The sequence below is a fragment of the Moesziomyces antarcticus genome, assembly GCF_000747765.1.
Source record: "Moesziomyces antarcticus DNA, scaffold: scaffold_v10014, strain JCM 10317, whole genome shotgun sequence".
Lineage (NCBI taxonomy): Eukaryota > Fungi > Basidiomycota > Ustilaginomycetes > Ustilaginales > Ustilaginaceae > Moesziomyces > Moesziomyces antarcticus.
The window spans coordinates 277,361-299,757 of NW_014638996.1; the positions used below are offsets into that span (position 1 = coordinate 277,361).

The 22,397-nt window shown below is 61.8% G+C and overlaps 7 protein-coding genes across 7 annotated transcripts; 3 read left to right on the forward strand and 4 right to left on the reverse strand.

The window, feature by feature from the left end:
• Positions 1-511: 511 nt before the first annotated feature.
• On the forward strand, positions 512-4,665 carry PAN0_014c4936 (uncharacterized protein; the record flags this gene model as incomplete). Its single annotated transcript, XM_014799642.1, has 2 exons — positions 512-654; positions 759-4,665. 2 exons carry the CDS (start codon positions 512-514, stop codon positions 4,663-4,665), a joined length of 4,050 nt encoding a protein of 1,349 aa, XP_014655128.1.
• Positions 4,666-4,816: 151 nt separating this feature from the next.
• PAN0_014d4937 (uncharacterized protein) lies at positions 4,817-8,197 on the reverse strand (the record flags this gene model as incomplete). The annotated part of the gene is made up of 1 exon (XM_014799643.1): positions 4,817-8,197. The coding sequence occupies one exon, from the start codon at positions 8,195-8,197 to the stop codon at positions 4,817-4,819; it is 3,381 nt and encodes a 1,126-aa protein (XP_014655129.1).
• Positions 8,198-11,334: 3,137 nt separating this feature from the next.
• On the forward strand, positions 11,335-13,383 carry PAN0_014c4938 (kinase-like protein; the record flags this gene model as incomplete). Its single annotated transcript, XM_014799644.1, has 1 exon — positions 11,335-13,383. The coding sequence occupies one exon, from the start codon at positions 11,335-11,337 to the stop codon at positions 13,381-13,383; it is 2,049 nt and encodes a 682-aa protein (XP_014655130.1).
• A 302-nt stretch (positions 13,384-13,685) lies between these two features.
• PAN0_014d4939 (EBP2-domain-containing protein) lies at positions 13,686-15,347 on the reverse strand (the record flags this gene model as incomplete). Its single annotated transcript, XM_014799645.1, has 1 exon — positions 13,686-15,347. One exon carries the CDS (start codon positions 15,345-15,347, stop codon positions 13,686-13,688), a length of 1,662 nt encoding a protein of 553 aa, XP_014655131.1.
• Positions 15,348-15,857: 510 nt separating this feature from the next.
• PAN0_014c4940 (uncharacterized protein) lies at positions 15,858-16,142 on the forward strand (the record flags this gene model as incomplete). The annotated part of the gene is made up of 2 exons (XM_014799646.1): positions 15,858-15,993; positions 16,078-16,142. The coding sequence occupies 2 exons, from the start codon at positions 15,858-15,860 to the stop codon at positions 16,140-16,142; spliced, it is 201 nt and encodes a 66-aa protein (XP_014655132.1).
• Positions 16,143-16,253: 111 nt separating this feature from the next.
• PAN0_014d4941 (ABC transporter) lies at positions 16,254-19,136 on the reverse strand (the record flags this gene model as incomplete). Its single annotated transcript, XM_014799647.1, has 1 exon — positions 16,254-19,136. The coding sequence occupies one exon, from the start codon at positions 19,134-19,136 to the stop codon at positions 16,254-16,256; it is 2,883 nt and encodes a 960-aa protein (XP_014655133.1).
• Positions 19,137-19,448: 312 nt separating this feature from the next.
• Positions 19,449-20,062, reverse strand: PAN0_014d4942 (uncharacterized protein; the record flags this gene model as incomplete). Its single annotated transcript, XM_014799648.1, has 2 exons — positions 19,449-19,600; positions 19,960-20,062. The coding sequence occupies 2 exons, from the start codon at positions 20,060-20,062 to the stop codon at positions 19,449-19,451; spliced, it is 255 nt and encodes an 84-aa protein (XP_014655134.1).
• Positions 20,063-22,397: the final 2,335 nt, after the last annotated feature.

The following is a 22,397-nucleotide window of genomic DNA, read 5'->3' on the forward strand; positions in this document are numbered from 1 at the left end:
TGCAGGCGCATGCAGACTCGGAGTCGCCTTTCGGCAATCTCTGTGCGGTCTGATTGGCGCTCTCTTGTCTCGGTGCTTTCCCCCCCTTTCCCCCGCAGCCGGGCCATACGCTGCTGCTGCTGCTGCTGCTGTTGCCCCACGCTCGGTCGGTCTCGCCTGATTCTCCGTGAATCACGGCGGTCGAAGCTGCAATGCAACGCAGCCTGGCTCCGGGTGCGGCCAAGCCGAAGCATCGCCATCCGCTTCCCGCGCGCTTGTGCTCACGCCAACTTACACCACGCCTCTCTCAAATTCCGCTTCATCAGGCGGAACAAAGCCGAACCGGCCGTGGGATTTCCCTTTTTTCGTGTGGTGTTGCGGCTGGCCGTGAACCCCGTTTAGGGCTCATCCCAGGTCTGAGCGGAGGGGCCGACAAAGCGCGTGTGGGGTCAGAGAGTGAAAGAGAGAGAGAGAGAGAGAGAGAGAGAGAGAGAGAGAGAGAGAGAGAGAGAGAGAGCGAGCCGCCACCGAGATGAGTCCATCCGCGCTCAGCTGGGCTGCCATGCTCTACGCGCGACACTTCGCCGGCCTTTGCTGGGGCCCATCAATTGTCGTCGTCGCCAACAATGAGCTTGATCGTCTCTTTCCCTTCACCTTCATCATCCTGCCACACTCGTCACTCCGTTGACACGCCGAGCGTCCATCGATTCGGCGTCGCATCCGTCCCTACGTCCAACACGCCACGAACCCGGATCTTCCTTCACCGCCCGCCGCCCTAGCCGCCGGTCCGCCTCGACACGCAACAGCGATGGAGCTGTAGGCCCCGACACCGTTTCACCTCGCCTCCCTTCCGCAAACGCTCCCTCCATCATGCCATCCTCCGACATGATGGCGGCCGCCGAGACCCTGGCGTCCGTCGCCTCCGCTGGCCCATCCACACCGGCCCACGAAGCTCCTTCGTCTTCTCGATCCCAACCCAGGAACTCCACCGCCTCGTCTTCGGCCAACACCTCGGAACCAAAGAAGCGAACGCGTCCCGTCAGCGCATGCGAGGCCTGTCGCGCAAAGAAGGTGCGATGCCTCCTCTCGCCAGACGCTCCCGTCTGCCAGAACTGCCTCGCCTCGGGCAAGCAGTGTCTCTTCCGCGTCGACGACCTCGCGCCCGCTCTCCGCGCAGCCCGTTTCGCTCACTGCGGTCCACCAAGCGCAAATGCCAGAACCATAGCCTCCAAAAAGGGAAACAAGTCCGCAGCACGCAAGTCCATCGACGACTCCGACGATGCCGCCGCCCGCCCCAAACCAGCCAAGCGCAAAAAGTCCACCGAGGACTCCGAGTCGCCCATCCCCAAGGAAAAGGATGCTGCACACCAATCCACTCCGGCTGCCGCCTCTGCCGCCCCTGCCGCCGCCTCATCGTCTTCTGCCGCAGCCAAGCACAAGGCAAAGGCCGTCTTCCGCTCCTTCGCCAATCCCACCAACCTCGCCGCGCCTCTTCCCGTACCCATCACAAACACGCCCATGCAGCCTACCACCTCGGCATCGTCTTCCTCCAACATCATGGCCTCGCCCTCCAGGACTTCGCATCCCAACATCGTGCGCATGCATTCCTCCTCATCCTCCCGGCGCCGTTCAGAGACAACCTCCACACAGAACGACTTCTTCGATCGAGACTTTGCCTCATCCGCCGGCCCCTCGACTTCCTCCGCTATGGCCTATCACAAACAGCGATTCGATCATTCCGGCATGGTAGGGGCGCCCATCGACCCATTTGCACAATCCCACGACGCTTCCTACTATGGCCATCCCGTCGAGGTCGCCGCTGCGTCCGGAGTCAGCCCAGCCTCGGGAGCTCCTTCCGTCTTCCTCCAGCACCAGTCTCCAAGCGACGGCAGCGTCTTTTCCAATCGATCCGGTCGCTCTGCCACCATGTTTGCGGCGCCCAAGCCTCTTCATCCGCCATCCGTCGACCAGCACACATCGCGACGCAAGCTCTCGGCACCCGCCTCACATTCTCGCAGACCTCCAAGTCGACCCATCGACCCCATGTCGCTCGAGTACTACGGCCACCCCTCCGATTCCGCTTCAGTGCACAAGTTCGAGGATCCAGACCGACCGCTCGTAGATCGCAACATGCCCCACAACGAGTCTGGCTCTCCCGCTCGCGGTGTCTCCGCAGAGCTTCGCGACGGCATCGAGAGGTGGCAGCGCAGCGGTGCCAGCCGCCCAGGTGACGAGCACGACGAGTCTGCGGTCCAAGAGATCCTCGTCGCCCAGCCGCGCCCAAAGATCGTTCTGCCCTTCTTCCGATGGTTCGGCACTACGGCCAACACGCCTGGCTACCGAAAGATCAAGGTCGGCGTCCTCCAGGACTCGGAGGTGCCCGGCACCGACGAGCTCGCTCCAGCGCTCGAGGCCAACCAAGCCTCGGAAAACCCGCCCAACTTTGGCTTCACCATTCGCGACGACGACGACACCGCCGCTACGCCCGCCAAACCCTTGGACGACAGCGTGCTCTCCCCGCATCCAGCGCGCACTGCGAGCCCTGGCGCGCACCGCTTCGAGAACAAGGCATCGTCCTCGGTCACCCGCGAGCTCTTTGAGATCAACCGCCCAAGATATCCGCGCAAAGACATCCTCGAACACCTCGTCTCGCTCTTTCTCACCCACTTCAAGTCGTCCTGGTGCCCATGGATGGAGGACGACGAACTCAAAAACGGCGTCGACAACGGATCCATGCCCGCCATCCTCGCCAACGCCGTATGCGCTGTGGCTGCACGCTTCTCCAACCGACCCGAACTGCGCAAAGTGCCGCGCAAATCGTCGGGCGATCCGTTCAGCGAGATGGCCAAGATCCTCATCATCCCGCTCCTCTCTTTTCCCTCGATCGAGGTCATCGAGGCGCTCATCCTGCTCAGCTACGCCGAGTTTGCCGCCGGCAGCGACTCTGGCCTGTGGATGTACGTCGGCATGGCGCTCCGCATGGCGCAGGACCTCGGCCTGCAGCACGAGGTGAGCATCCAGAGCATCCCCAACGAAAAGCACCAGGAAAAGGCTCGCCTGCTCTTTTGGGCTGTCATTGCGCTCGACCGCATCACCACCTTCGGTACGGGCCGGCCCGTTTCGATCCGAGAAAACGAGATCGACATTGAACTGCCCAAGCTGACCGAGAGCAGCGACATGAAGGACGAGACGGTGGTATTTGGTCACGTGGTGCGCATCCTCATGCTCCGAGGACGCATGGGCGAGCTGCTCAACCGACGCGAGCGCGACGACTCGTCCATCTCGGCAGAGACCACCAAGCGCGACCTCACGCGCATGTGGTTCGAGCTCGCGCAGAGCTACTCCGATCTTCCGGCCAACTTGCACTTCAACGTGCAGACGTTCCAGAAGAGCGCCACGCACAATCAGAGCCCTGGCTTCGTGTATTTGCACGTGCTCTTCCAGTCGACGATCGGACTGCTCGATCGTCCGGCGCTCATGAAAAAGTTCACGGGCGATTCGGTGCCGCTGCTGCCGTCGTTTGCTCCCGCGGCCAGTGCGGCAGCTAGCAGAACGATCGCGGATATCCTCACGCTTGGCGACGCGTTCGACGATCGATGCATCACTGCTTCGCCTTATCTCGATCAGCTCGTGCTGCCGGCGGGCCGGTCGTTTGTGGCCGAGCGCGAGGCGGCAAGGGAGGCGCTGCGCAACATGGGCCACGGCACGACGCCGGCACCGAGTCGGCCTCCGTCACGCGGTGGGCCTGCGCAGCAGCAGCAACAGAGTCGCACGAGTGCGCTTGTTTCGACCAAGTCGTACGCCGAGATCAACCTGGGTGCGTGCCAGAGGATCCTGCAGAAGCTGCAGCAGTACTGGGCGGGTGCATCGTGGCCGCTGCGAGCGCTTGAACAGGAGGCGGCAGGTAACGGCAGCGAGGTGGATCCGCAGGCGTCGGACGAGGATGCGCAGAGCGCGCCCATCCGCGACATCGAGATGGTGCTCAAGTGGGCCAAGTCGCGCATCCGCTCCAAGAAGCGGCTGGCACGCTCGCTGCACGCCACGCCCAAGGCGGACGCTATGGCGCTCGACTCGATCGACGGCGTCAACGGCATCCTGGCCGCCAACACTACAGGCTCGGACGAGTTTGCTTCGACACACAGTGGCGACTCGCCGTTTGGACTGGGGATCTCGGCCGGGTTGACGTTTGATATCGATGCGCTTATGGGGAGCTGGCAGATGGACCAGTTTGATCCCGTGGCTTCGTTCCATGCGCCGATTTCCATGGCGCAGTTCGAGGCTACGCCTGCCCATGCGCAGCAAGAGCAGCACGAGCATCAACAGCCACAGCCACAGACGTATGGAGAGGGTGGCGGATATGTGTATGGTGGAGAGGCAGGTGGACGACGCACATCCATGTCGGGTCAGGCAGCGCAGCATTTGCATCCGTCAGCAGCGGGGGGCGTGATGGTATCGCCTAGCCGCACGCATTCGCATGCACGCACGGGGTCTATGGGCACAGCACTCACACCCTACGCCCATCCACCAACCCCAGGCCAGCTCGATACATCGTCATTCGCAGTCGCCGAGTTCTTTTCCCATGACCAGAGCGTCTGGCCCCTCGCGATTCAGAACGACGACTTTGACCAGGAGGCGGTCAACCTCATCGCCTCCGCCATGCAGTTACCCTCCTACCCACAGCAGTAGCCCTAGCCCACAACCACACTACGGTACAGCGTGAAAAAGTATAATTCAATGCGATTCGTGTTACAACAAAAAAGTGTCCAGGGGGTGAGGGGTCGTGTGATGCAAATCCCAGTGCGTGAGTTATCGTAAAGAGGATGGAGGAGGGGGGAATTTAGGGGTGCGAGTCGTCGGGGTTGGCGACGAACAGGGTGGGTCGGGGAACCATGGTGGTGTAGACGCTCTTGGATGTGCGCGAGGTGGTGGTGGGCGATGGCGAGGTGGTGCGCTGCGGGCTGGTCGAGGGCGCTTGGGCTTTGGACAGGCTTGCGCTCCATGCGGAGGGTGCCGGGTCGGCGGGCGAGTGCGACTCGAACGCCTTGACGCGCTCCTTTACGCTCGCCGTGTTGGCCGCCGGCAGAGCTGGCGCCGAGGCGTGCGGCGTACGCGACGGGAAGAGCGGCGACACCATGACCGGATTGAGCCTTGCGCGCTTCGTTGTGAGCGGCGTGATCGACGGTGTCTCCGACACGTTGGACGCCCGCAACCTCGCCCCCACGGGCGACAGCGCCTCGGCCCCGTTGGGCGTGTCGTGCTCCTCATCCACGTCCTGCAGCCGTGCGGCTCCGGACCACAACTCAGGCTTCCACACCACCTCGCCCGGCGTCTCCTCCTCGTCCACCGTATCGACTGCGTCGCTCGATGCAATGTTGCGTGGTCGCAGCAGTGTCGGTGCGCGGCTGAGGGCATGGTCGCTCTCGCCGTCGCTGGCGCTGCTGCGCGTGCGCGTCGAGTGCGTGCGTCGGCTGCTGCCCGTGCGCACGCGCTGGATCACATCCATCCCGCGCAAGCGCGACTCAAAGTGCGACGAAGCCCCCGTACGTGCCGACCCCACACTCGAGACCGAGCGCCCCTGCTCGTGCCCCACCTCGCCCATGCGGCGGCCGTGCTCGTCCAACCCAACTGCGTCTGCGAACGGGTTCTGCTCCGATACCTCGCGCGAGCGCGGCGACTCGCGGATCGCCTGCAGCCCGCTCACCGGCGGCGGCGCTGGATCGCGGATGGGCATCGCCGCGTTCGGCCCGGATAGGAAGCGACCCGATGCACTGCGTTCGGGTCGAGAGGAGCCCATGAAGCGGTCCCACCACGTCGGGCTGCGTTTCATCATGTTCCCGCTGTACCGCCCGTGGCTGGTGTCGGAGAAAGAGACAAGCCCGCCAGACGAGAGCGCGTCCGACGACTTGGACGAGCTCGGCACATCGCTGCGGCTCGCGGTGCTGTGCGACTGAAGTGACGGTCCCGACGATGCGCCGCCCTCTTGCGTGTCGATGTCCGACCGCCCGTCGTCTGATCGGGGCGACTCGTCGTATTCCTCGACCTCGCGATCGGCAAGTCGACCGTACCCACGTGCGCCTGCTGCAGCGGCGGCGAAGCCAAGAGCGCGCGACTCCTCGGGGCGGTCTTCGAACGGCGAGTATTCGTGCTCTGCCTCGTCGTCGTGCTGCAACTGGCCAATGTCGCCACTGGACAGATCGTGATCGCCAACGTGCACATATGAGTGCTCACGCATACGGCGGCCGTGCCACAGCTCCGCGTTTTCTTCGTCGTCGTCGTCATCGCCAAAGTTTGGCAGACGTTCCGCGGATGCAAGAGGACGGAAAAGGCTGTTGCCGTCGCCCTCGTCGGCGAGCATGTCGACGCGCGGCACGACGTGTGCATCGCGCTTACCTCGGCCAGCGAGGATGGCAATGCGCTCGCGGAAGTGCGGTCCAGATCCCTCCATCGCATGCCCCACGTTGCCCGCCGTCCAGGGCGATCCCTCGGTACGAGCGCGCTTGCGTCCATAAGCCATGCCGCCCGTGAGTGGCGCGCCGCCGTCGGTGCGATGGTAGGGTCGATCGTAGTCGCTCTGAATGAAGCCTTTCTCCATCAGATAGTCGTCGTCCGAGGGCCCACCGGTACGACGTGCGCCAAAGCCAAGCACGCCAGTCGAGCCTCGGCCATAACGGCGGTAGTTGTTGAGCGAACGACGGCGGTAGGCTGCGTAGCCGGCTCCTACCACCAGGCCGGCTCCAAGGAGTGCGCCGACGGCTGCACCAGCCTTGGCACCATCGCTAGCGCCGCTGCTGCCGCTGTCACCGTCGCCGTGCGCCGTGTTTCCGGAGGGGAAGCTGCCTGACGTCGAGGTGGTGCCGGCATCGCCCGAGTCAGAGCCAGCATCGGTGGAAGCGTTGCCGCCCGAGCTGGAGCTGGAGCCGTTGCCCGCGGATGAGGATCCGCTCGAGGATCCCTGGCCCCCCGAGGAGGAGGCGGGTCGCGACATCTGCGGGTCGGGTGTGTAAGTGGAGGAGGACCAGCTTCCGCCGGACCAGCTTCCCTTGAGCGAGGAGGAAGCGGTTAGCGACGACGCGTCAAAGACATGGACGCCGGTGGGTGCGGCATTGCCGCCTGCCCAGCCAAACGAGATGAGGACTTCCCTGCCATACGCCACCGCGGAATGGCCGTAGCGGGCGCCGGGTCCTGCGGTGGCGTCGAGCTGCGTCCATACGGGCGGGTTGACGCTCCAGTCGAGGATCCAAGCGTCACTGAAGGCAGTGGAGAGATCCTGGCTGGCGCCACCGTGGATAAAGATGCGCTGGTTGGGGAGAGAGACGGCGACGTGATCGCGGCGCGGTGCGGGAAAGGCAGGTGCGCGCCTCTGCGACGCGGCGTCGGTTGCGTTGGAAGCAGCCTGGGTAGCGGTTTGGGTCCATCTATTCGTTGCGCTCGAGTAGGAATAGATGTCCTCCATGGACTGAAGCTGGCCCGACGCATCGAGACCGCCGAGGAGGAGAAGCGTGCCGTCACTGAGCAAGGTGGACGTGGACCCGACGAGGCTGCCTGGGGGGGCAGCCGGTGCAAGCTCGAAGACGGGTGACGAGGCAGAGGAGTCGATGGACCATCGCTCGTCGAGGGTGAGGCCGGAGCCGTCTGCCTTTTGACCGCCGACGATCCAGACGGAGCCGCGACCGTTAGCTTCGCTGGTGTGGTAGATCCTGCGCATGGGCTGGTTCCAGGATGCGGGGACGGGCTGGTAGCTGACGGTATGATTGGAAGCGGGACCGGCGATGTTGACGATGAAGGCGGAATCGTTGTTGGTCTGGACGGGGACAGTCGGGCTACCATCGCCGCCGAAGAGGAGGAGCGATGTGGAGTTGAGGGGCGAGATGGTGTGGAAAGAGACAGCGGGTGCAGCTGCGGCTGGGTCCTGGAGCGAAATCGACTGCCATGGCGGGGAGGCTAGCGAGAAGGATGTTGAGAGGTCGAGAGCGTACATCTGCGCATCGCTGGGTGCTGAGCTGTATGTGAAGCCGCCGCCGGTACCCTGAGTCTTACCGCCTTGTACGACGAAGAGGGAGCCGACAAGTGCCGAGGCTTGACCCCATCGTGCTGGAATGGAATCTGCTGCCGACTGTGCCGAGGTGAGGTGCGCGAAGGGGAGACAGAGAGCCAGTAGCCAGAGGCCTCGAGGGGCGGAGCATCTTGCCGTTGGCGTGTGCGCGGATGGGCGGCGCATGGCGGGATGTGATGATGCAAAAAGGCTGACCATCTCGTGTACTTTGGACGTACGGCGGAGCTGCAGCTAGATGAAGACGGACGCGCTCTCCGCGGCGAGCACCGAGGCGGAACGCACCCGTATGAAGTCGCACACGGAGGCAAGGCGCCGGTGAAATCGGAAAAGGTGAAGGAAGGGTGTCGGATGGTGGATGGAGACGAAGCGATGGTTGGCGTTAGCTAGCGAGGGGTCGTGAGCGAAGACGTTGGCGAAGATGGTGTTGTTGAAAAAAGAGGGTCTTGTCGGAGTGAAGGGGCCAAAGAGCGGCAAGACGATGCTGTGAGCGAGACAGGGAGAGTTGGATGGAGGGCGGCGGGCCGTGGAGCTGCAGGTTGCTGCAGTGGTCGGACCTCGAGTCCAGAATCCCGACTTTTGGCGGCTTCCTCTGCAGCTGCAGATTGGATTCAATCACGGGCAGCAAGATGCTGCCGAGCGTGCCGAGAGAATGGGAAAGGGGCCACACCTCCTCCGCCGCCACTCTGGGTCAAGTAGACTGGATCGGGGCAGTGACTTGGTTTGAGACGTTATGATGCTTTGGCTCAATGTGAAGAAGAAGGTGGGAGGAGTAGCGAGGCGAAAGTGGGTTGCAGTTGCAGTCGCATCGGGCGTCGTTTGAGGTTGCTTGGCTGTGACACCAAATAGGGGTGGCATGCAGGCCAAGTGCTGTTTTTTTGCTTTTTGTTTTTGCTTCTCATCGGCACTTCCGGCGAGTTTGGTCGTCTCCCACCTCATGCTTTATCCGCTCGAGAATACATTTCGAGCCCGTCGCATGTATGCGGTCCGCAGACTGCATGATCCCAAGTGGAAGTATCGAAGCATCAAGACGCTGGGCATCGTGCCTGGATGGAGGAGCCAAATAGAACTTGAAGTGACTTTTGACAAGCAGGCCGTGCGAATGCGTCGAAAGTAACTTCTAAGCCACGCGTGCAGCGGAGTGCAGTTGACGCGTCTCTCTCGTTTTCCACCGCCTCGCCGAATTTGGAAACAAGGCGACGGGCCGTTGATTGCTCCCGGCCAGGAACTGTCGAGCTCCTTGCGCTCTTGGCTAGCCTAGCCCCTTTGATACTGTTGTGAGCCTGTGTGACTATACAAGCTCCTTTCCCAGCGAACGTTCACTTGGACACTGTGGCGCGTGCCATCCAAGACGGCTGCACAAGACAGGCTGAGCGTGGCTTTGGTGTTGGTGTGGAGGTTCGCTGCAGCAGCCTAGCCAAGAAGCAGGAAGATCGCCCTTCTTTGACGCGTGTCAGGGCGCGCCTCCAGAAGGCTCTGTGGGCAAGTGTGCCTTCCCGCCGGGCACCTCCCGACGAGCCCCTGTCAGGACGAAAAATAAATTTAAAAAATAAAATCAATTCCGAATTTGCCGAGACTGTTGGTCTCTGTGTGCGGAGTGAGTCGTTCGCTACCCCTGAGTGACGCAACAAGCAACGCACCGCCTTCATCCAGACGGCGCTCCTGCCGCCTGCTCATCGTTGGTATGAGGCTGGAGGACGTGTGTGGCGCCAATGACGACGACGCCAATGATGCAGGATGAGCCTGTTTTCGCAGCTTGCATTGATACCAGTCGGCAGTCTGCACCAACAAGGCTTGTCGCCGGCCGAAATAAGGCTCGTTGTGACGCTCAATCGCATCTTGCTATACAGTATCGTAGCAGAGCATGCTACGGTGCTGTCTCACGACAAGGTTAACGTTCCCACGCATGGCTCAGCTCTTTACGAGCTCGCAATCCATGGCTCCTTGCCCTCAGGAGAAGTCGGATCTTCCGAAGCTCAGCGTCCCGTGCCTCCGCGGCTTTACGCAGTTGCATCATCAGAGCGCGCAAGGTGGGTTTACCTTTTGCAGCGGAACGAGTGTGCCGGAGCCGATCGACGCTGCTCGATCCTTCTGTCGCTCTATCCAGCGGACTCAGCTTCTCTGCTCGATGCTCAAGATGAAGCACAGAACTTCGCCGTCCGCTTTGGGCCAACTGGGATTCTCGAAATTGGTCAATTTTGGCGGTTGGGATTTCAGTCTCCGCGACTGCCAACTTGGGGAGGGGGGTCGGGGCTGCTGCAGCTCTGCAGCCTTGCATGAGGAGCGGCCGCCCAAATGCAAAAAAAGAGGCACCAGGGTCCCATGCAAAATTGCGCTGACGTTGCTTCGCCCACCTGCCTTTTTCAACGCAACTCGCGAGCATCTCGCCCCTGACCAACACAGCCTAGCCAGCTCAACACGCTTCCTTGGCCGGGCGCCGTCCCCTCCTCGTCTCCTCCCTCTTGCCCTTCTTGTTGCACCTCTCCAGCTTGGCTCTGCTGCGCTTTCCCAGCTCCATATTTCTATCTCCGCCAACATCTCAAAAAGTTGTTACGAACCGCATCGGCCCAAGTTTGCGCGCTCTCTCTCCTCCCAAGTGCGCCTTGCCTTGCTACACCATCCCTCCCTCCGCCTTCCCAACCAGCTCCGCATCCGGTTCAGCCACGCTGCCAACGGTCGGTCTTTGCACTCAAGCTTGCCTGCCGTCTCGAGCCCTGATCATCTTCCTCGTCGGCCGCTTCTTTCGCTTCTTCCACCGACTCCGCCATCCGTCCGCATCCGATTCGGACTAAAGCGCACTCGACATCAAACACCACTCTGCACCACCGCCGGAGGCCTTCCCATCCCGCCACCATCCCGCTCATCTAATCTCGTTTCCCACCTCGTCCATCTCGCCGCTCTCGTAGATCCACAACCTTGTCCCAATCTCCGACACACGTCGATCCCATCCTTCCTCTCTTCTCCTCTCCGCATTCAGTCTCACCCCGTACTTTCGTAAGTCTTCGCTCCATCATCACCGGTCCATCCGGCTTCTTGACGTCCCGCCCGTCCATTCGCCGCATCTCCACCACATATACATACCTGCCACGCGGATCCTACATCATTGGACCCTGTCCCTTCCCGTCTCTCCCGTTCCATCTCTTCCCGCTATCAAGCTCCTCTGAACTGACACCATCCTTCCAATCACCACCATCCTCGATACTAGCATCAAGCACACCTAGTCTCAACAACATCGAGCTTGCGCTGCCGTTCACCCCGGTCGCCTCGCCCAGCCCTCCTCCTCTAGCACACACGACTCGCCAGCCATGGACAGGTTCGACGTCATCAACTTTGCCGACCTCTCCGGCCCCAACGGCGGCGACTGGGTCCGCATCGGCGGTGGCAGCTTCGGCGTCGTCTTCAAGGGCGAATACCTCGGAACAGAAGTTGCCATCAAAGAGGTCCTCCCAAACAACACCTACGACGTCGAAAAGTACTTTGAGCGCGAATGCGTCCTCATGAAGGAGGCTCGCCACCCCAACATCGTCCAGTACATCGGCCTCACAAAAAGCCCAGGCCCCGACGGCAGGATCTACATCATCTCGGAATTCGTCGGCGCCAACGTCCGCTCCTACATCGCAGATCACTCCAAGCCCTTCCCATGGCGCCTCCGCATGAGCTTCGCCATGGACATGGCCAGAGCGCTCGCCTACCTCCACGCACGCAACTGCATGCATCGCGACCTCAAGGGCGAAAACCTCCTCATCACCGCAAACGAGCGAATCAAGGTCTGCGACTTTGGCTTTGCCCGCATCGCCGCACGCAACGAAGACGAGATGCGCAGAATCAGCTACTGCGGCACCGACGGCTACATGTCGCCCGAGATCCTCCTCGGCGTCGACTTCAGCCTCCCCTCCGACGTCTTTTCCCTCGGCGTCATCTTTGCCGAGATCGCTTCGCGCCACCTCGTCGACTCGCACACCTTCAAGCGCACCATGCCCAGCTTCGGCCTCGACGCAGACGAGGTGCGCGAAATGGCTTCCGAAGGCTGCCCTCCCGCCTTCATCCAGCTCGCCCTCGACTGTGTCGAAGAGGACCCTCGCGACCGTCCCGAGATGCGCCAGGTCGTCTCGAGGCTCCGCGACATTGAGCGCGAGGTGCTCCTGCGCGAAGAAGCCGAAAACCGCTACGCCATCGGAAGCGTCCGAGGCGCCACCATCCAGTCCATCATGGGCACAAAACTCAAGCGCGCCGCTCCTCCACGCCTCCCAAGCTTCAACGGCGCCCTCAAGCTCGGCAGCCGCTCCCATCCCGGCTCAGACGACAGCGGCGACGAGATCGAAGAGGCGCTAGCCGCGCTCGAAAAGATCGGCGTCGACCCCGACGATGCCAGGTCGCCCGGCACCATCAAGGGCTCCAACCCGAGCACCCTCAAGGTCTCGGGCCACGGCAACCCATGGTGGAGCGACGATGCCACCGAGGGGCTTCCCAGCATCAACCGCAGCTGGCTCGCCTCGCCCGGCGCCGCCGCCGAGCGCATTCGCCAGGAATCCGAGGCGGCTCTGCTCGACAATGCCGACTACGCCGAGAGCGACTACAGCACCTCGGTCGTGCGCTCCTCCAAAATGACCCAGCGACATGCGCCGCTGGCCATGCTCGACGAACGCGCATCCACGCTCTCGGTTCGCACGCTGCGTCAGAGCGACTCGCCGCTCCTCATCCCGGCGCGCAGAGGCTCCGCCGACGCATCGGCCATGCAGTCGTTCATGACCGCACGCACGCACCGTCCCGACCCGTCCATGGCGCTCGCCACCATCGCTTCGGTCAGCTCCGGCGTGATCGAGCCCGTTCCGATTTGCCATCGATTCACGCTCGTCAAGAACGGCACGCGCCGACCAGCCTCGGTCACTGCAGCGGCGCAGCAGGCGGTCTCGGGCTCGAGCCACCAGCACGCCAGCGCCTACCCGAGCCTGCTCCCACCCGCTGTCATGCTTGCTAACGCCCTCGCCAAGTGCTGGGTGTGCGGCAAGCGTATCGGCTGGAAGCCCTTTATGGACTGCGATGACTGCCCCTACAAAACACACGTCGCTTGTGCCGAGCTCGCGCCACCCACGTGCCAGGACGTCACCATCCCGCTCGCTCCGGGCGGCAGCAGCGTCCAGCCCGTGCTGTCGCCGCACAATGCCTCGCGCCGCAACTCCAAGGCCACCGACGTGGGCGACCAGCGCGAGATCTCGGCGGCTGCAGCCGCGCTCCGCCGCGCGTCGCTCAAGGACGACACGGACGACCCAGCGTCGCCGGCGATGGCCAAGCCAAAGACCAAGAAGAAGCTCTTTGGCGGCTCGGCGGTGAACAAGAGCGCCGTCCGGGCTTGAACACACGCGGCCCCAGTCCGACTTTAATAGACTTTCACGACCCCGATACGAACGATCCCCTTCTCATCCGGCATACCTTCTCACGCTTTGTCCACGCCTCGCTCCTGGTTTCGGTTTCTGGTTTCGCGCACTTTCTCACGCATCTGTACTCTTTGCTCAATCCTTCATTCAGTTTTTGCATCTTGAATGCGCGCGTGCATGTGTCAGTCAGACGTTGTGGATGAGAAAGAGAATTGCAATTCGAAACGATGGGAGAATGGATGGGGAAAGATGGGGAAGTTCTAGAAGCAGTGTGGGAAGACTTAGTGACCGGCACGACGGGCTTTACCTGGTCTCTTTGCCGCGCCCGATTTTTGCTTTGGTCGAAATCCAGCCTTGCCGGAGATCTTTGGCTTTGACCCCCTTGCACCTCTGGTGGGACCGGAGCTGAAATCATTGGTCGATTCGGCGGTATTGCTTTTCGAGTACTTCTTCTTGCCTCCAAATCCGTACTTTGCATCTCTTGCTGTTCGGGGCATTTTGGCTTTGCCACTGGCCTCCCTACCCTTCCTCTGCTGTTGCGGCTTGCCAGACTTGGGTTGGTCACCAATAGCTTCTTCCAACCTCACGTCGAATTGGTCCTCGTCATCGTCAACATCGCCGTGTTTGCGCTTGAGACCGGCAATGCGTTCGTTGAGTTGCTTCTTGTTGCGAATGCGCTCCTGCAGTTTCTCCACCTGCACCTTTTTACCGAACTTCTTGAGCTCGCGTTGCTTCTTGGCCGCTTCGGACGCTTTGATCGCCGCGGACTCGTCGAGAAGCTTCTGTCGGATGCGCTCCATGTGCTCGTCCGTCTTGACCATTTCGGCAAAGTAGTCCGACGGTCGAGAGAATGCAACGCCCGCTGATTCGACAAGCTTACGGCCCTCGACAGCAGCGTGAAGCGCTTGCTTGTAGAACGCAAGCTCGCGCTCGAGGTCATTCTCCACATCCGTAACCGTCGAGGAGATGGTGGACGGGTAGACGATGCGCATCGTCTCGATCCACGGAAGCTTCGAGGTGGCCGTGTCGAGAGAGATGTCCGAAGTGATGCGCCGCAGTGCTGCCTCGTTGTTCACCTTGATGCGCTGCACGCGTGACGCCTTGGCCGCTTCCGACAGCTCAACGTCGTCCGGAAGATCTTCGTATGCGATCGCTTCTTCTTCGTCTTCCTCCTCCTCTTCCTCTTCTTCCTCCTCGTTGGCGGAATCGGAGTCAGACTCCTCGACGGGCACGAGACCACTGCGTGCGATCGAGGCAGCGAGCGTGTCGCCGTTTGCGTTGGGCTTGACGCGCGGGATGTCATCATCCACCTCCTCGGCGGCGTCCTCTTCGTCGTCCTCCTTTGCTTCCTCCTCGAGATCGTCCTCATCCTCCTCGTCTTCCTCCTCGTCTTCGTCACCAGCAAGCTCGTCGAGAGCGGCCATGTCGACCTCATCGAGGCCGTCGTCGCCGAGTGCAGCCATGAGACGCTGCATGCCCTTCTCCGACACATCCTGTCCGTCCTCGAGATCGGACTCCTCCTCGTCTTCCTCCTCCTGCAGCTCCACATCACTGTCCTCCTCCTCGTCCTCCGAGTCCTCAGCATTGATCGGCTGGGCGGTAGCGAGTGCCGAGGTGGGCTTACGCGCGAGCTTGGCGTGGCTCGCAGGCACCTTGCCCGGCGACGCCTTTGCGGGCGACGGCGACTTCTTGGGCGACACCTTGCGGGGCGAGCTGGTCTTACTGGGGCTCTCAACCTCCTGGGCCTTGGACGCCTTGGGTGTCTTGGGCGTCTTGGGCGTTCTGGGGGTCGAGGAGCTCTTGAGTGGCGAGGGGGTCTTGACCTTGACGCCCGATGCGCGTGCCTGTGCGCGCGTCATGCGGCTCGGGGTGGACGTGGATGGCGAGCCGGCGGGCGTCGAGGCCGCAGCCTTCTTCGGTGTGGATTTGGGCGTGCCCGGCATCGTTGCGATCTCAAGCAGTGTCCCCAAATGTGGTCGAGATGGATGGAGGGATGGAGAAAGCGCGTGGTCGAGGCTGCTGGGTGGAGCGTGGAAGTTTCGCGCTTCTCCACGCAGAAAAAAAAAGTCGGCTGTCGAGAAAATTTCCACGCATTTGAGCCACGCCGGGTGTCCGAAAAAAAGTTGCTTACGAACCTTCCTGTCAGCACATACTCGACTGTGACAGTTTGATCGATGTAACAAAAGAGAAAATTTCGGCTGAACTCTGAGCCGATGAATCAGCGTCGCATGTCGGCACCATGTGGCGCTGACAGGCGCTGCAGCCAGGATGAGTGAGCGTACCGCTGCGAGGTGCATTCGGGATGGCTACGAGCCGAATCCTGACGTCAAACAGCGCCGTGACCGAATCCGCCGAGACTGGTCCTCGGTCAGATTGCAAGCTATATAAACCTCCTTCTAAGATCAGCTCGGGTTGGGAGAGATTCATCATCATCACGACAAAGACAAACCAAGATGGAGAAGACATTCAACGACTCGCTTCCTACCGGCGCCCAGCGCGACCAGGACAACCAGCAGCGCGCACAGCAGGGCGAGCCCCAGATCCCCCATGCTGCCGGCCGCGAACAGGTCGCTTCCAAGGATCCCAAAGGTAAGCTTCGCCCCTAAAACGACAGGTGAATACCGTATCGTGAGGGACAGCGGCTGATAATGTGGTGCTCGGTCTCATGGACAGAATACGACGTTCGTGGAGGTCCCGGATCGGAGGGCAACAAGCCTGTTCAAGAGCCCACTATCTAAAGCTCCAGGGGCGCAAATGGCACACGCTAGCAATCTAATGAACGTGTATTCCAGCCAAAGCCGAAATTTTCTAACGAGTGCGAGTGAAGGGCTGCGAGTGAAGGGTGTGGTCTAGCGTCGTTCGCGCATCCTCCAGGTGACTGCGCAGGCCAGGAGGATGAACAAGCCCAGCACAAAGCCCAGCGCAAGCACGAGCAGGTCCCTATAGAACGCGTCGGCCTTGAACGCAAACAGGTTGCCCGAGAAGACGGATACGCTGGCCGTGATCGACACGCCGCCTACGGTATCGACGAGCTGGAGTCCGCTGAGCTCGTGACTCGCCACTGCCTCGAGCGCGTACTTCATGGGACAGATCCACTGGAGCCATCTAAACACCTGCGGCAGCTCGTTGAGGTTGAGCAAGAAGCCGCCGAATCCAATGTTGAACAGGATGAACAATCCGCCCAGCAGGATGCTTACGGATACATCCTCCACCACCGCCGCCAGCAGCATGTTGTACAGCGCCATGGCCACGGCGAAGAGTACGGCGATGAGGACGAATTCGAAAAAGGCGCTCGCACGCGCGCGGAGTCCAACCATCCAGTACATGATGATGCTGAGGATGAGCGCGGGGGCGATCCGAAGCAGCGACAGATCATACACGAGGTAGCTGACAAGCCACGACAGAGAGCCGTACATGCCGTTGGCACGTTCGCGCATCATGAGCGGACGTGCTTTGGCCAGCGCCGTAGCTGCCGACAGCGCCGAGAACGAAAGAAGGATGAACAGAAAGTACATCGATCCTACGCGGTTCTGGAACCCGGCGATCGTAAGCTTGACCTTGTAGAAGCATCCGCCCACAATCAGACCCACTGCAACCGCACCCACAATATGCGCCAGCGCTCCACCGGGGTCGCGTCGCGCAGTGATGAAGTTGCGTCGACAGAGCGTGGTGAACTGCGTCATGAAGCACGCCATCGACTCGCTACCCACCGCCTTCTCCCACGGTGTGCCTGCCTCGACCGAGCCCCTGTCGGCATCGCTGGTAGCGCCGTCCGAAAGACTGCTCGACTTTTCGTGCAGCGGTGTCTCGGTACTCGTGTGCGGCGCCGAGGCGATCCGGAGCAGGTGGTCGGCGACGTTGTGTCCCGGCGGACATCTTTCGCCCATCTTCTGGCACCACTCGAGCGAATCCGCCGGCGAGCCATGGTACAGCACCGCACCGCGCGACATGAGCATCACCTGGTCAAAGCTGTAGTAGATCTCCGACGATGGCTGGTGAACCGTGACGACGACCGTGGTCGAGCCAGCACCTGCGCCGTGCGCCAGCTCGCGGAACGCCGCCACGACGCGTGAGGCGGAGAAGGCGTCCAGGCCCGAAAGCGGTTCGTCGGCAACGAGCAGACGCGGGCGCGAGACGAGTGCACATCCAATCGACACTCGTCTTCGCTCGCCGCCCGACAGGCCGCGTCGGGTAGAATCGCCAATGCGCTTGTCGGCCACGCGCTCCAGCTCAAGCTGTGCAATGGTCGTGCCGACGATCTCGCTCTTCTCGGCAGGCGACACGTTGTCCGGCAGCGAGAGGTCGGCAGCCATCTGCAGAGCCTCACGCACCGTCGAGAAGGCAGGCAGTGCGTCTTCCTGATCGACAAAGCCGATGGAGCGTCGCGATGGCCCCGCCTCGAATGCCTCGGTGGCGGCGGGATCGAGTGCTTGGATGGCGCCCGAGACGCGGCCGATCTTGTGGCGGCCTGCCAGGATCTCGACGAGACTCGTCTTACCGGCGCCCGAAGGGCCTAGCACGGCGACCATGCAGCCGGGCTCGATACGGCCCGAGCTGTTGCGCAGCACGGTCAGATCGCCACCCGAAGCGGACGATGCGTGGAACGACGTGGAGGGCACGATCTCGGCGAGCTGCTCGGCGCTTGGTGTGGACTTGCGCCTGCGCAGACCGACGCTGGTGTCTGGCACGGCATAGGTTAGGTTGTGCCACTGCAGGCCAATCGGCTCGGCGATGGCGCCCTTTGGCAGCCGCCTAGCCTTCCTCTGTTGCCAGAGGCCGATCAGGAGCAGCGCCGCGATGGCGGCGACTGCCACGCCGAGGATGACAAGACCGGCAATGACAGCATTGCTGAGTCCTGAGCCGCTGCCGTTGCTACTCGACTCGCCCGAACCGGTGGCCCAAAAAGTGTCGAGCTCGGCCTGGGTGACGCAAGAGCCGAACTGACACTGGTCGAGCGGAAGACCCTCTGGACCGAGGAAGTTGTTGAGCAGCTCGCCACGGAAGGCGCAGTGGGAGGCGGCGGTCGGATTGGTGGGGTCGAGGTAGTCGCAAGGCATGGTGAGCGTGCCGTTGAGCTGGTTGATGACGGGCGAGAGGTCGAGCTGACCCTTGCCGCACATGGTCGTGCCGGGGATGCAGTAGCATTGGAGCGAGTTGCATGTCCAGAGCGAGCTGCCGAATCGTGCTTGCGGGTCGAGAGTCTCTGTCGAGTTGCGGGCGGTGCATCCGGCCGCCTGGCAGTAGAACTGCTCCACGCCGTCGAGCCATACCTGGGAGAGGGCGGTGTTGGGCTGCTCGGACCAGGTGGCGAGGCCGGTGCGGGCAAAGTCGTCGGTCTGGTAAGTCTTGGAGAGGGTCATGCGCAGCTCGCCCGGATAGACGCCGTTGACTGTGGTCTGGTTGACGTTGCAGTCGATGTAGGTGGTGCGAACGGCCGAGGGCTGCTTGTGGCACACGAGCGTGTCGTTGGTGCCAAAGAGGGAGGAGGAGGAGCCGAGACCGAGCGACGATTTGCGTGCCTGACAGGCGGCGGGCGACTGGCATACATTGCAGTTGATGCCCCCGAAGCCGGCGTCGCATGAGCTGCACTGCTTGTCGGCAGTGGGCTTGGGTGTGCGTGCGTCTGGCGCGACGAAGGGGGAGCTGCACGTGGCGGTGTTGCAAGCTGTGCCATTGGAGGAGGTGAGACCCGGCGGACAGCTCTTGTACATGGAGAGAGCACTGACCGACATGCTGTTGGAGCGGCCAAGCGTAGGCGAGGGACGAAAGGTGCGGGTGTTTGAAGCCGAGAAGGGGGGGCAACAGGAGGTGTTGCGATCTTATACTCTGCACTGGCCTCGAGTGGCCCAGCAACGGCGGTGTGCGATCGGTTGAGTCTAATGAGGTGGGTTGGCTCTGATTTTGATCAGTCTATGATGTTTGGTGGGGGCGACTGTTGTTGAATGAGGTGGCGGGAGCCAGAGGGTGTCGTCGCTCGCTTGGGTGGAGCCGGTATGCAATCGTGCAGGAACCTGCGTGCTCCGAAATGAAGGATGTGGGGTGCGTCAGTTTTCAATGCGGACGCCGCTGTCGCCAAAGTTGCGGAGGCAACCCGATGAGATGAAGGAGGCGACGAGGAAAGGAAGGAAGAACGGCGGCTGCCAATCGACGGCGGAGCGACTCGGCGTGGCCGAGCTGGGCAGTTGCTGCTCAGAAGCTGTGAGGCAGTGAGTAGGGTGGCGGCGCATGGCAGTGCCGCTTTCTTCGAGTGGAGTGCAGCGGCAGCGGCAGCGCCTGCGCCTGCGCGGATGGGGGCGTGGGCCAAGCGAGAGAGGCTGCAGGGCGGTCAGGGTGCAGCGCGGGTCCAGCTATTTTCTTGTTCGGATTTTGGCAGCTTTCCTCACCGATTCGACCAACACGCGCCCCGTCTGTCCGGCACGGGCAAGGCGACACGGTCCCGTGTCACGGCACCAAGCTCGCAGCTCGCGCTTGCCGCCGATTCGACGATTGTGACACTCTTGCGCTGTCTCCGCACAGATGGAGGTATTGGCTGCAAGGTGCGCTCGCCGGCGATACATCCATCGATCGACGAAAGCAACGGATGGTATCGGGTCAAGTAGCGCAGGACTGCAACCTCTGTCGCCACGTGTGAAGCAGGTCGAGCAGGTGTGGGTTGCATCTTGGATCATCTTGTGAGAGAACAGGGAATTGATTTGGATTTTTGGCATTTTTTGCGGGCGAAGAAATTCGCTGCCAAAAAACAAGGCTTCGAAACGGGCCCTATGGAAACCCGGTCTTTTTTTTCTTTCTTTTTCTTTTTTCTCTCTTTTCCGAAGTGCGGGGCCTTGTCAGGTCCCTGCATCTTGGCGCCCGTCAGCTCTGTCGAGGGCGGATCGAAAAAAAAACGAGCATAATTCGGGCTCGCTTATGCGAAGGCGCACGAAACAGGAAAGCGATGCGTCTCAGCCAGCATCCTGCCCTTCAGATTCGGGCTCCGGGCCAGTCATCCAACCGCGTCTGGAGCAGAGCCAGGCGCCAGGAACGCTGGTCGGAACGCCTTTCGGCTCGGCCGTAATGGGATGACTGCGGTAGGGCGCACTGCTGCCGCAAGCAAGCTCAGACTCCACACCAAGACGCTTAAGCTCTCGAAAGCGCGACAACGCCTCAAACCAACAGCGACGACTGCCCAGGAGCGCGATCAGAGCCAGTTCCAGCTGGGAGGCATGCACGTCGGATCGAAATTGCGTCTGACTTGCACCATGAGCTTTGCACCGCTCTCGCCTGGCAGGCAGGACAGCCCACCTGACAGACTCAGAACCAAGACCCTGGCGAGAGCGTTAAGAGATCGAACGCAGAGGTTGGAGCCGATGCGGAAAGCTCAAGTTAAAGCTCTGGTACTCCATCTCGAGAGATGCAGATCGCCATCTACGCCAGCATCTGGCTGCTGGCTGGCCTTCAAAATTTTCGCGGCCCAGGCGCGCGCACCGCGCTCGATGGCGGGTGTCATCGACTCTACAAGGCTTGCACGCCCGCGCTCTCGCGTCGTGCAAAGGCCAAGGCGGGAAGGCGAGCAAGCTGCAGCTGGGCGCGTCCTTTTCGAATTGAATTCAGAGCTCGCCTTCGCAGCTCAGGACAGGCAGGCAGGCAGGCAGACAGACAGACAGACGGCCTGCATCATCGACTCGCGTCCAGCCTGGTTCAATTCTATTCGCGCCTCGACAGACAAGCTTTGCTTGCAACGCGAAGGCTCACCATCCCTCTGTATCCCTCTGTGGACGTAGCCATGCCTCACTGATCCGCTCCATGGCCCTCTCTCTCTCTCTCTCTCTCTCGCCAGCTTGCGATATTACGTCCGAAGTGAGAGCTCAAAGTAGTGTGGTAGAAATGTGTCGAGGCCACGATGCTGTGGAGTGGAAATTGGGATCGGATGCGGGTCCAGGCCAGCAGCAGTGCCTGGTTGGCGCAGCGGGGTCGACACTGGGCTGGTGCCGGATTTTTGGAATTTCGCGTCCGCTGGCCTGGCACGGCTTAGGTTTTGACTGCTGAGCTGCCTCTGGACGAGTTAAACTGTCGCTGCAACTGACGCACTTGCTCGCCTTGCTTTTTTGGCTGCGATGGGCTGCGCTGGGCTGGCTCACTCACTTCCGGCTCTCGCTCGCCCTGTGGATTTCGAGTGGCCTCGACGGGAGGCAGCAGAGTGGCAAGACGACGCAATGTAGCGACGCCAGACGCCCTGGCAGACACCGTTGCCGCTTGCCGTCCGCTCGGTTCTGGTCCTGGTTCTGGTTCTGGGCCCACTCCGCCCGTCCGCCCTCGCACCGCTGGGCCTGATCACCACCTCCCGCTTCTCCCTTCGCGCCCTCGCCATCCCCTACACCATCCCTTCCGCAACCGCTACCCCTCCCTCTGGGCTCGTCGCTCCTCATCACCAAGCGACTGTCCTCCATCCCTCTCGTCTTGGCTCGTGCTGCCTTCGTCGTCTCTGCCACCGTCGCCACCGTCACCTTGGCCGGCCCGTCTCTCTAGGCGCAATCCATTCGACCTTGACTGCTGGCGCGTAAGCCACACTGCCATCCGCCTCGTCGCGACGCGTGCACCCTCTCCCCTCCGCCGCTTCTCGGACGGTCGTACGTACGCAGTCACTCGGCCATCCATCCTCCACTCTCCGGGCCAGGATCTGTCTGCGCGCAATCTCAGCACGCCGCATAGCTGTTCCATCACCACGCTTGCAGCTTCTTCCATCCGTCCCTCTGCCAGAGAAAAAAAAAGACAAGAGCCGCCGATACCCTTCCGTCTTTCGATCACGCAGTCGCTCAACAGAGCCTGACCATCGCCTCACCACCTGATACCCACCTCGGCCATCATCTTGGCTTCCTTGCATCGGTTCCACTCCTTCATCGCGCCCTTCGACAGCCTTTTGCTCGGCGTTGTTATACCTCGTTTCGACGCCACCTCGATTCTTGAGCATCGCGCGTCCGCTCCGCTCAAGCTCCAACGAGCTTCGGCATTCCATC